At 45.3% G+C, this 12,316-nt stretch overlaps 2 protein-coding genes across 2 annotated transcripts; both read left to right on the forward strand.

The window, feature by feature from the left end:
* Positions 1-1,126: 1,126 nt before the first annotated feature.
* Positions 1,127-1,907, forward strand: LOC125508992 (dirigent protein 1). The gene has a single exon (XM_048673819.2). The coding sequence runs from the start codon at positions 1,196-1,198 to the stop codon at positions 1,691-1,693; it is 498 nt and encodes a 165-aa protein (XP_048529776.1). The 5' UTR covers positions 1,127-1,195; the 3' UTR covers positions 1,694-1,907.
* Positions 1,908-7,801: 5,894 nt separating this feature from the next.
* Positions 7,802-11,451, forward strand: LOC125508991 (uncharacterized). Its single transcript, XM_048673818.2, has 2 exons — positions 7,802-8,427; positions 10,391-11,451. Exons 1-2 carry the CDS (start codon positions 8,172-8,174, stop codon positions 11,341-11,343), a joined length of 1,209 nt encoding a protein of 402 aa, XP_048529775.1. The 5' UTR covers positions 7,802-8,171; the 3' UTR covers positions 11,344-11,451.
* Positions 11,452-12,316: the final 865 nt, after the last annotated feature.

Raw genomic sequence — 12,316 nt, forward strand, 5'->3', positions numbered from 1 at the left:
TCGGCCAGCCATGCGAAGATGTCTGGGGAGTTCGTATCCGGCGGGGAGGGAGGGGGGGCAATGACATGGCATAGGTTTTGGAACTGCATATGGGCTTTGAAAGTTAGATCACCCTCCACGTCCAGGACCCAACTGTTGTCCTCCAACGCTTATTGGACGCATGTACGTCTGTGACGAAAACAAGATAGGGGGAGTGGACAGAAATGTAGTCCTCGAGTAGCGAATAGCTGTGACGAGCCAAAGAGTTACTCCCTCCGTCAAAAAAACTTGTCTTAATCTTGTCTCTCAAATGGATGTATCTAACACTAACTTGGTGCTAGATATATCTATTTAAGGAACAAACTTTTTCAGACAGAGGGAGTACATCAGAAGATCCTAAAATCCTCTTTACGGTAGTCCATCGCCACAATTTTGTCGTATGGACATGTTTAGAATGAACCACAGGAGTATATTTTTTCTGCGGCATCTCTTTCGCTAGTCTTGCTCTCTGTATCGATCCAGAAAAAAACAACAGGAATTAAAGATCCGGGGCCCTGGCACGACACCTCACTGTCACTGACGTGCCTTGTGCACATGCGTCTGTTCACTGGATCCTCACAATAGCATGTAAAGAAGGCAAATGACAAGAAGGCGCGGATCACCAGACAAATTACTGAACAGATTAGCAACTGTACTCGCATTTGGATGCCATGAACATCTTACAAGTTACAATCACATCATATATGTACCCATTTTGTTGGAGATTAACATGTAAATGATGTATGGCTGTTCGTAGATCTCGATCTAGTCCATCAAGAGAGACAATACTGACAAGACAGCTCACCCAACTGCATTCTGATCTACGGCCAGCATGGGCACCGACGCATCAACCGCTCTTTCGTCCATGCAATGCACGTACTCCTACAAACTTTCTCCGTTGTTTCTTGAGAGGCACCAACCAATTTTTTGTTCTACATTTAAGCGTAAATAATCGAATGCGACAATTAAAACCTGACGTGCACAGCGCAATTGGATCGACAAATAATACGCCTCATGTCCATTATCAAGGACCAACCAAGGGACCATGGACCCGCAAATCTCCAGAACCACAGATGCAATCCTACTGTTTTTGTATATAAACAACAAACCCGAACGTGCTGCATCAGCAGTGATACGGACTAGCAAGCCCTGTTGTCTTCCACTACTCATCCCGGTCATGGCTTGCTTCAAGCTCAACCCCACGTCCGTCGCGCTCGCCGCAGCCGTCGCCGTCATCCTGGCGGTGGCGGCGCCGCGGCCGGCGGCCGGGGCGTCGGCGCACCTGCACGTGTACATGCACGACGTGATGGGCGACAGCGCGATGATGGTGGTGCGCGGCCCGCGGGGCAACTTCGGCAACACGGTGGTGATGGACGACGTGCTGACGGAGGGCACGTCGGCGTCGTCGGCCGCCGTGGGGCGCGCGCAGGGGCAGTACGTCGTCGCCTCCTCCAAGGGCGGGTTCGAGCTGATGGTGACCATGAACGTGGTGCTCACGTCGGGGGCCTACGCGGGGAGCTCGGTGACGGTGATGGGCCGCGACGACACCGGCGTGGCGGTGCGCGAGCTGGCCGTGGTCGGCGGCACGGGGCAGTTCCGGATGGCGAAGGGCTACGTGCTGTGGAAGACCGTCCGCCCCGACCTGCTGGAGCTCGACATCTACGTCAACCCATGAGCCACTGCCCACTCGGCCGATTCAACGTGCATGCGTCGGTGACCTCTGGCAACATTGCGTAAGTGTTGCACGTGGTCGTTCAAAATAAAAATGTGTTGCACCTTGTGTTACAAAGGCGCTACGTGGATGTTTGTGATATTGTTTTCCGTGTTTCTTTTATCTTGTCATTCTTTTTGTTGGTCTACTAAGTGCAACGGATTATGAGCACCTGTCATATGTGGATGCTGCTTGTGTTTGAATCAAATAAATATTTTGCAACTATACAATAATGATCAAACAAATAAATCATCGCTATTTTGAATTTTAATTCTCATATAATTACTCTAATTCATGTTTCATCCAATCAAATCTCATTTACTTCTATAAAGGATGGTGAGTACCCGCCTTCTTGGGGCTTTGCCGCGCTAGAGTGACATCCGCATTGTCCGTTTCACACGCGCGTGGCGCCGATGTCTCCTAGGCACGCTTCGTGCCATCTCCGTGGCTGCCCCGCCCTCGGCCGGTTTTCCTCGGGGATCCACAACTCGGTGACCTATTTCTATTCCTTCGGGTGGGTTGTGGGCGTGCCCAGGCCCACCTTCCTGTGGGGTTATCGTCGTGTTAGTGGGCGCCATATTGCGCGCTAAGCCGCCCGTGACAGGTGAGCCTGGGCCAGGTTGTCAGCGTCGTTCGCCCCTACGGGGCTGCGTCACTCGCATACGCCCGACTCGGGGTGAGTGTCGTTCACCTCCCTCCAACACAATAAAGCAAAAGCGGGACATATAGTGTTTTACTCCCTCAATTTCTTTTCAGTTTGCATATAAGATTTGATCAAAAGTCAAACTTTGTAAAGTTTGACTAGCTTTGTAGGAAAAGATATCAATATTTATACTATGAAATCAATATTATTAGATAGATGATAAAATTAATTTTCATAACATATAACTTTTGTATTGTAGATGTTGATATTTTTTGTGGGGGCAGACTTCACCTTCATATAACGTAACCGTAGAAAGCTTTGCAACATGACTGATGTTACTGAAAAACTGTAAAACTTTCGTGCAATAGAGAGGAAGCTTTCAACGCCACATCGAAATTTTGGGGGAGAGAATACGTACGCCATGACCGATTGGAGAACTAGATTGAGCGAAGCGATGCTCTGACTTTCTTGCAAAAAAAAAAACGGTGCTCTGACAATCTGATCACATTTGATCGAACGGCAGCGAGCAAGGCCGATTCCCCGAGTGAATCAGCCGGCGGGACTGAAGTGTTTTCCTAAATTTTTTTATAAAGTTGGTCAAACTTTATAAAGTTTGATTTTGACCAAATCTTATATGCAAACTAAGAAGAAACAGAGGGAGTATCTCCTTGGAGAATCTGAACCTTAGGAAAATATGTGCCCTTATTACCATCGTCCCAAGACACCTACTTAGAGCCCCTACCAAGGGATTTGCCAGATTTAGCTCTGACAGTGATGGCCCATGCAGGTCCTGCTAGGTGATCGTCGTGGTTTGATGGAAATTCGAATCAACGCTTAGATCGGCTCCGGCGCAATCTTCACACCGGGACAAATGTTCGCCTTCGTCGGCATCACCTTTGTCGTCAGTCCGACTAGCCACGTTGGCCAGGTCAAATCCTTTGCTCCAGGCCTGATCGTAAGATACAACGACATGTCATGTTGTGTTTCAATATGTATGCAATTGTGGAGTAAAAAAGAGGAAAGCCAAAAATTTTGGACACCAATTCTACATCATCCATTAAAGCAACAACAGCCATGGTGCCCAAAAACCTCCCTCCTGCCCTATAATCGTTTTAGGGCAGCAAATTTTACATCTATTGGAGATGTTCTTATAAACAGTTGCTTAAGAGTCTGCCTCCCCTCCCCCCTCATACCCGTCACCGATCCTGCCTTGATGTTGTATGAATTGATCCCAAATGGCACATCCTGGTTTGCCAAGCTTTGCCTTATAATATGGTCCAGAATTCCCTAGGATGAATAATGCCAGGCTGCCAATACTATTATAGATCTGCGGAATATTTCAGGTTTATTCAGGATGTTGTGCATTTATTTTTTCCAATAGAACATTGCAGGTTTATTAGTTTCGTTTTCTTTTGGAGATAAATTAACAGGGCACTCTTTGGCAATAAATACTACTCCCTCCGTCCCATAATATAAGACGTTTTTGCAAGCTAACCTGTTTTCCTAAGAAATAAAGGGAAAAGAAAAAAGAGGAACAGTCCAGCCTTGGTCAGTTGGGCACACTGTATTCAGCAACAGGTGAGGAAAATGCAAACCCTTTTTTTCACAAACCATAAGGTGAAGAGAGCCTACAAATATTTCACTTCAACCTGAAGTGAAACCCATTGCACGTATGCAGGTTGAAGTGAAATTTCTTCAGAAATCAGAAACTGTCATGTTCCTATACCTGTTTAGCATCATCGTATCTTACCTGATGAGCCTTCCTCGTATGTCGGGAAGCAAATTAAGAGAAGCTTCTATTTATCTAGTGCCAACATGGTCCGGGGGACTGTCCAAGAACAGCCCCTTGTTTCTGTCCAGTTGCCGATTGATCTTCGAGACCCGCAAAATCTGTGAAATAAAATGATATTTTAAAGATGAGACTTCTTTTAAAAATGAGAACAAAAATAGCTTCCTTTATATACAGTATAAATACAACAACTTTGAGTTCATCTGTGAAATAAAACCACTCTTAAATAAATTGATGTAAGAAGACTAGAAAGTACGTACTAACATATTAAAAATCTATTAACATCGAAGTAAAAAAACGATATTTTATTCAGTTAGCATATGCTATTTTATCTTCAAATGTTTTCAAAAGTCACGTTTGAGTTACCAAAATTTCTAGGACTGACAATCCATAGCTCTTTTTTTTTCTCGCTTTCTTTTTTTCATTCTTTTCTTGTGTTTGATATGCTGTTTTGCACTATTCTTTATCGAAATAAACCTAGCTAATATTTTTTGAACCAAATCGTACAGCAAGCAGTAAAATAAACCAAACAAAAAAAATCCATATTTATTCCAGCATTACTTCTGGCTTTTCCTTACCCCAAGTTAGAAAATGATTTAAAGTAGTTATAGTTCACGAAAGAAGAGAGGAATATTCAGTGATTCCATCATTACCATGAGGGATCTTGCATCGGTCTGCACTTCCAAAGCAAAGTCCTATGTAACTTCATAATTCATACTACTGCTGCACTTTACAATCGAATATAGTATTACACTCAGCACCGGATACTGGTTGCTCGTTTTTTTAGGTGTGTTTCCTTGAGGAGTGCAGAACAATTCAACACTTCCAATTCCCTAAGGCCAATGACGCTGCTTGATGCAGCATTGTAATATTCAGTCCCAGTTGCCTTACGTTTCCAATATCAAACATGGATACCAGTGATACAGTTCGTAATATATTGGTATTAACAGTATCGTATCACTGGTTGGAGCAACACTTGAAAGTAGGGGTATTCATGCACAGTGTGGATGGTTTGTTCCAAATCCAGTGACTGTAGCTGTGTTGCTTCAAAAGCTTCCAAACTTGGTTAGGAAATGAAGACCACCTTTCTCATTAAATGGCTGGCAGACCTCATTTGGTTAGGAAATAACTCTTTCCTGATATCTTTTTGAAATAATTATATCTCTGTTCGCTGTGCCCGTTGAACACCCCTACATCAGATAGCCTTGAGCTGGTACTTGAAAAATATACATGTTTGAGGAACAGACTGAAAATTGCACATCTAAAGAAATATCAAGCATTTGTCCTGAAAATATTCCATGTGTTTGGTCGCACAACTTAAAATGTGTTCCTTTTGTAGTGTCGTCTCTTTTCGTCAAATTCTCGTAAGTATGTGCATCTTTGCTTTATAGAAGGAAATAGCAGCCACAGAAAGGCATCACAAGGAGCAATTGGCTCACATGACCCAACAAAACAAATAACAGGAGCAGGGAGCAACAGCTGCCTCTGAGTGATACACGAAGCAATCTAACAAAAGAATTTCTGACATGGTAGTAGGGAACTACTTCCTCTGTTCCAAATTATGAGATGTTTTGGTAGGCTAAAATGGCCTAACAAAACGTCTTATAATTTGGGATGGAGGTAGTAGCCAATAGTCTTCATTGAGCTTTTGATGTTTGAGAAGTTCAAATCTAGGCCTGCGACAGTGTGGAACAGTTTTGTGCACCATCCTGTCTCCATCATTGTTCTTGCATGATTGCGAAATAACAAATTTTGCATAACATATTTTTATTGAATTACCATCTTACAGCGACATTATGTCGGAAAATGGAACACCGTAGAAGCTCCAAGCTTTAGGAAAAGACAAGCCAATTGCATTGGAAGAAATGACACTTTGCTCTTGGCAGCTTCTAGGAATAAAATCAGCACTGGAACAAGAAAAGCTGGCACTTTGTGGCGCCTTACATTCTTGGTAAAATCAGATGCACCAATGCTTCAACAGACTAAGGAACTGCAAGAGAAATTTCATCAGTTGAGGGGAGGCTTCTACAACCCAAAAGGCATGTCTGTTGTTACAGCATAAACCCTTTTGTGATCGTCTATAGGATCATAGCTAAATGGCTGTTCGTTCATAAGGGGAAACACAGGAACCCTGAGTTCAGATTCTTCTCCCAGAACTTGAACTCAGACCGGCATGGATTGGAAACTGAAGCGATCGAAGAGCGTGCCTAAGCTCAAGAACGGATCGCCTACGAGTCCGACTAAAGGTAATTCATTTGGTTGTCCACTTCCCTCTACTTTCCTTTAGTTTCTCCTCTCTTTGTTTTCTCTATGCAAATGAAACATATGTGGTGCAAAATGACTGAGATCAGAGATGATTCAGCTTGCCAAACCAGATAGCCATAGGATTTTTTTTTGCTTTTCTTTGTGCAATGCAAACTTGATACCGAAGCGATACACGGAAACCAAGGAAATGTTTTTGGGCACAATCAGGGAGGTCAAAGAAAGTTTTCTTGGCCTTGAAAAACAAAGCAAGTTCTTTGTCTGGAGATCCCAAGGCAGCTTAGCTGTGCAGAATTCTGGCACCAGAATTCATCGTTTCTCTAATCTCAATGTTACAAAAACATGAGCTGTGCTGGTCCCTCCTGAAACTGAGATTTCTCATTACTAGTATTATTTTCTGGAGAAAGGTACTTTATAAAATTGGGGGAGTAACCGGTTCTGGTTTCCACGCTGGCAAATAGATCAAAATTGATATTTGATATGAATTGGGTGTGCTTTCTAAAATTGTTTAAATTTTGTTTATATTCTATGAACTCCATTTGAATTAGTGATTTTACAACCTTGCATTTCAATATGAGATTTTATATGAATACCTTTAGCAAATTACCTGTCGATTATTTCTGGTTACTGCAGCATCTGCATTATTTTCTGCCAACAATGCATCATCTTAATTATTGTACTAGTAGTTTCCAGATGCAATGCACCATGATATTCATGGACTCTACGTGCAGTGCTCTGCTGGCTTTACTTGAACCCTCCTGGTCAACATGTTATCTTCTCCCTGGTTTCTGACTTTCAAGAGTAGTTAGGTAGAATACACAAAATATCCTTTAAGGGCAGCATGTCAAAGATCTATTTAATCCCCTAGCAGATTCGAACATATGTCAGCATTTGACCAACAGGAGGAGTTTCAAATTATATTAGTGCATCCAACAAGGATCTAGTTAATCCTATAGACTCGAATGTAAAAAAATGTTAGCATTGGCAAAAAATAAGGAACCGGTAATTTTATAGTGCATCAAATAAAAATAATAAAAACACAAACAAAATTTCTCTGTTTCGGAGAGGTGAGAATGATTGCCGGTTGAAAATATTCGACGCTCCAAAACCACATGTCACAACCTCTTTGATTCGCATGAATTCGAAAAATGCAAGATACTTGCAGTATGCTCTCTTGATTTGCGTAGATTCAAAACCACAGAAATCAAAAGGAAAGTATGTCTGATACACCACATAAACAACAACAACAACAACAACAGAAAAATGAGGAAAGACCCCCCCCCCCCCCCCCCCCCGCCTTTGCATCAGAACAATGCATGCGGCCATTTTATTAACAACAGAAAAACTGATCAGACATATGAACTTTCCCGAAGAGGTTAGTTGTTGGGCGAGCATTTTTCCTTTATAAATAGACTGAGTGCATAGTGGACCACGGCAAAAAATAACCAGATCTCAAACCCTGCAAATCAAATAAGAAAATCCTGGTGAATCAATGACGCCTTGCCGGAGAATTCATTTGGATTTTCCCCTGGCATGTCCGGAGCTATGGTTTTGGCTTCTGCGCCGGAGCCTCCTCCTCCCAGCATACAAAAATGGCCAGTTGCTGCCGCGGCCAATCGGACCGAGAAGAAGGGATGTTAAGTCGTGCGCGCATGGAACCAACCCCGTGATCCCATATCGCGTCGGTAGCTCTGTACCAGACGTAGCGCTGCCTCCTCTTCCATCGCGCGCCACCAGCGGGAGGAGCCATGCCCAGCGACGCCGCCCTCTCGCCGGCGCCGACCGGCAGGAACAACGGCGGCAAGATGCAGAAGCTGCTAAAGTCGGCCTTCAAGCGCGGCGACTCCCCGGCCCAGGCGGCCGGGGAGGAGCCGGAGCTCAGCCCGTCCGCGTCCAGGGGTTCTGGCTCGGGCAGCGGGCGGACGTCGTCGGGGAGGCGTGTCGCCCGAGGCGACGACGTCGGCGACCGGTCCAGCCGCGAGAGCATCGAGCTCGACGCTGAAGGTGAAACAAATCTCGTTGAGCTCCCTTCCCTTGTGCATTTGGCTTATGTTAACTCTAATTTAAGCGGAGCGTGGCCGAAGGCACCGATCTTTTTTTCCCTCGTTTCGAAAGTGGGATGAATTCAAAGTGAATTTCACTAATGCAAAATACTCCCTCCATCTCAAAATAAGTAACTCAATGTTGTACTAACTTTTGCGACGGAGGGAGTAGAAAGTAGGAAAAAGAATACAAGTATCTCACGCTATATCAACGGAACTACTCGGTGCCCGACACTCCATGCCCGATTTCCAGACGACAATTGATCCAACAGCTGTGCAACACTTACTCGTACCCATGCATGGTTCGATCGATAGCATCGTCTAGGAATCAGCCCTGCATAGCAACACTCCTATTTCAATGCTCCTCCTTTATCCGAATCATGTTTTCTCCATTGATGGACCAACAATTCATGCTTTTAGGTATTTTTTTTCTACGGGAATCCGTTAATTTTACAAATTTGGACATATATAAAAATCAAAAGCATCCCCAGCAGAGTGCTTTCGCCGTTAGTGTTTTTTCTGATCTCAATACATTTCACCACTCCATAAAAAATTCTCTCTACCCTATGTACCCCAACTTGGTACTTCCTTCATTTCAAAATAGGTAACTCAACTTTGTACTAACTTTAATATAAAGCTAGTACAAAGTTGGGTCATCTATTTTAGAACGGAGGGAGTAGTTTCCACTGCCTGTCCAGGGTTGAGCCCTGAGATTTGGCGATGGACTTGAAGAGCCACCTACAGTTCATCCTTTTGTAATGCTTCGGTGCCAAAACAGGATCAGTATTGTGGTGCAAAAAAAGTATTGTCTCATTTTCCTTTACACCATTGCATTTTTTCATGAAGATATATAAAATAATGACCGTCTCATATTAATTTGTTTATCTAGTACAAGGAAAATGTAGCATTTGTACTTAAAATTTAAAAAATGTTAAAGATTGCATGAATCTCAACGATTCATCATCAAACCTTAGCTGATTGAGAATTAGCAAGAAGAGTTGATGTTTTTTTTGTTCTCATTGGAATTTCTTGGCCCTGGAAATATAGGCTGATTGCGGAGCTGTCCTGATTTCTGTGTATGTTTCTCTGGCCTAATTCTTTTGTTTAACTATGAGATTTCGTCATAGCACCTCCATGCTTAGGAATATAAACGTACTGACATCATTCCCACGTGGCTACAAGTTTTTATCATAGTAATTTCCGGTGACTAGCTGAAATGGTAACCAATGATTAAGCAGCTCCTTCTCCACTTCAAAACAAGAGGAGCCAAGAAATGGCCATGGCAATCACAAGACGTTGTGTCATAAACCAAGATCCTTCCTACTCCCTCCGTTTCAAAATAGATGATCCAACTTTGTACTAAAGTTAATATAAAGTTGAGTTATCTATTTTGAAACAGAGGAAGTAGTTTATAGCTGTCGCAAAAATTTGCAGCTGAAGAGACCACTGGAGTTCTTGTTGTCCTCTGCGAAACCAGTGAGGGCGAGGGGACATGACGAAGGTTCCCTTGCCCAACACAATTATATTTCTGTCAGCATGATTTTGTTTACGAACCCTCGCAGATCTCCAACACGTCGGCACGATCTCTCATGCTTGTTGCAACGTTTGCAGCTCAGAATTTAAATTAAAGTGCCACTTGCAAGCATATGGTTGTTTGACAGATCACTTGTGAAGGCCAAAGAACCAAATACCAACATTGCATCTGCTCCAGTAAACTACTGATTGTTTGTTAAAGAAATACCACGGAACTGTTCCATTCTGGGTCCATTTGGGCAGCTGGTTCTATCTGTCACCTCACATTCTTCTGTCAGATTTGCACTGTTTGAATCGAATTTACATTTAGTGAAACATTCTCACATGAGATGAAAGTAAATTGGGGTGCAAATTAGATTAACTTTGGAAAGATTTGATGACGTGAACTGAAGGTTCCAAGAACGACAAGATGCTGGCGGCGCTGCGGGACTGGAAGATCGCGTCGGCGTACGAGACGTTCCCGTGGGAGAAGAAGATGAAGGAGCTGCTGCCGGTGCCGGAGTCGAGCCGGTTCCTGTCGCTGCTGCTGCTGCCCAAGGCCACGGACGGCACCCACACCCGCTACAACACGCTCGACGACACCCTCGCCCGCGCCGACGCCTGGCTCGCCTCGTCCCGCGCCTCCGGCGTCCCCGTCGAGCTCGCCAGCGTCCAGACGGAGGCGCTGCTCACCAAGATCTCCGGCGAGACGGCGGTGTCCACGGTGAACATGGGGTCCCTGTCCGACCTGGCCAACATGTCCAACGTCAGCCTGTACGGGTTCGAGGACTACCACGGCGTGGACATCGGCGTGGTGCGCGCGGTGCGGCTGTGGTACGCGCCGTCGGGCCCCGGCGGCGAGATGGCGGTGGAGATCGCGCTGCGGCAGGGGGACACCAGGCTCGGCTTCGCCATCAGCCGGACCGAGGAGGGGTTCATCTACGTGTCGTCGGTGGCGGACGAGAGCACGCCGGGCGTGGCGTCGACGCGGTCGGGGCTGCTCGAGCTGCACCGGGCGGCGAGGCGGGCGGGCAGGCTGCTGGTGGTGTCGAGGGTGGGAGGGGAGAAGGTGCTGCCGTGGATGGTCTCCACCGCCGGCGACGTCAGGTGCTACGACACCGTGTCGCTGAGCCAGAAGCTTTCGCTGCACCGCCACGCGCTCCGCCCCATCACGCTGCACTTCCTCACGTGGGACGAGGGCGCCCTCGCCCTGCCCCCGCCGCCGGCGCCGCCGCTGCTCATGCTGTCGTCCGAAGGCGACGACGAGGAGATCGATGGCGACGGGCCGGAGATCGCGGCCGGCAAGGGGGGCAAGGGCTCGTCCTTTAGGTTCCAGAACATCGGACTCCCGGATAGCTGGCTGTGAATGAATCCATGGATTCAGAGCGGACCTGCCGGCTATACGTCAGTCAGTCGCGTAATACTGACAGTGCATCTCGTTTTCTCTACTTCTAATACATGAGTTGGTTGAATAGTCCCAGTTTATTTTCATCTGGTTTATTTTTATCTCATCTCCCACCACCCCTTCCATGCTAAAACCGAATCGCGTCTGATACTCTTTCCATTTATTCATAATGTATTTACGTGAAAAAATCAATTATGATTAATTTATAATTAATCTCTGAAAAATCAAATCTAAATTAATCAACTATACCATAAGTTCTTCAATCACATTAAATAATATTTTCATACTTCTCAAAAATTACATTAATTATCGTTTCCATACCTTGCCCAAAATATTAATTAATGTGATTGAGGAACTTATGGTATAGTTGATTAATTTAGATTTGATTTTTCAGAGATTGATTAGAGATTCTTCGGTACACACGTAAAAAGGGAAGAAAAGAAAAAGGAAAACAAACTCGGAAAAGGAAACATATGCATGGGCGTCAATCCCCTTCATCTCTCCCGCTCTCTTTCCTTTCCTAGGATGTAGCCACCGATTTTCTCCCTTGCTCATGTTCTCCTTAAAGAGGTGGACATTGAGAGGCAATGAGCGTGGTAGGCCTCAGATCGCGGATCCTCCTGACCTTGCAGTCCTTCTCAGATGTCGTCCCTGCATAATCCAATGCCCTCCTCCTCCCAGTGCCGCACCTGCGTCATTGAAGGTTGTGTGCGAGCTGGCCGCCGTCCCCGAGTATCTTCAACAGGTTGTGTGCTGCTCCCAGATAACACAATTCATGGAAGAGTTACAGAGAAGTGAGGGTTGGGGAGAACTGGCGTCGCGCCGTCGCCGATCTGCTAGATGACATGCAGCACGGCCATGCCATCGAGCCACCATAGCCGCTCCTTCCAGTAGGAAATGAGGTTTGGTCAAGGGCAGGGGTAACAGTTGTGCG

This window comes from Triticum urartu, chromosome 5A (assembly GCF_056163025.1).
Source record: "Triticum urartu cultivar PI428250 chromosome 5A, HENAU_Tu73, whole genome shotgun sequence".
Taxonomy (NCBI): Eukaryota; Viridiplantae; Streptophyta; class Magnoliopsida; order Poales; family Poaceae; genus Triticum; species Triticum urartu.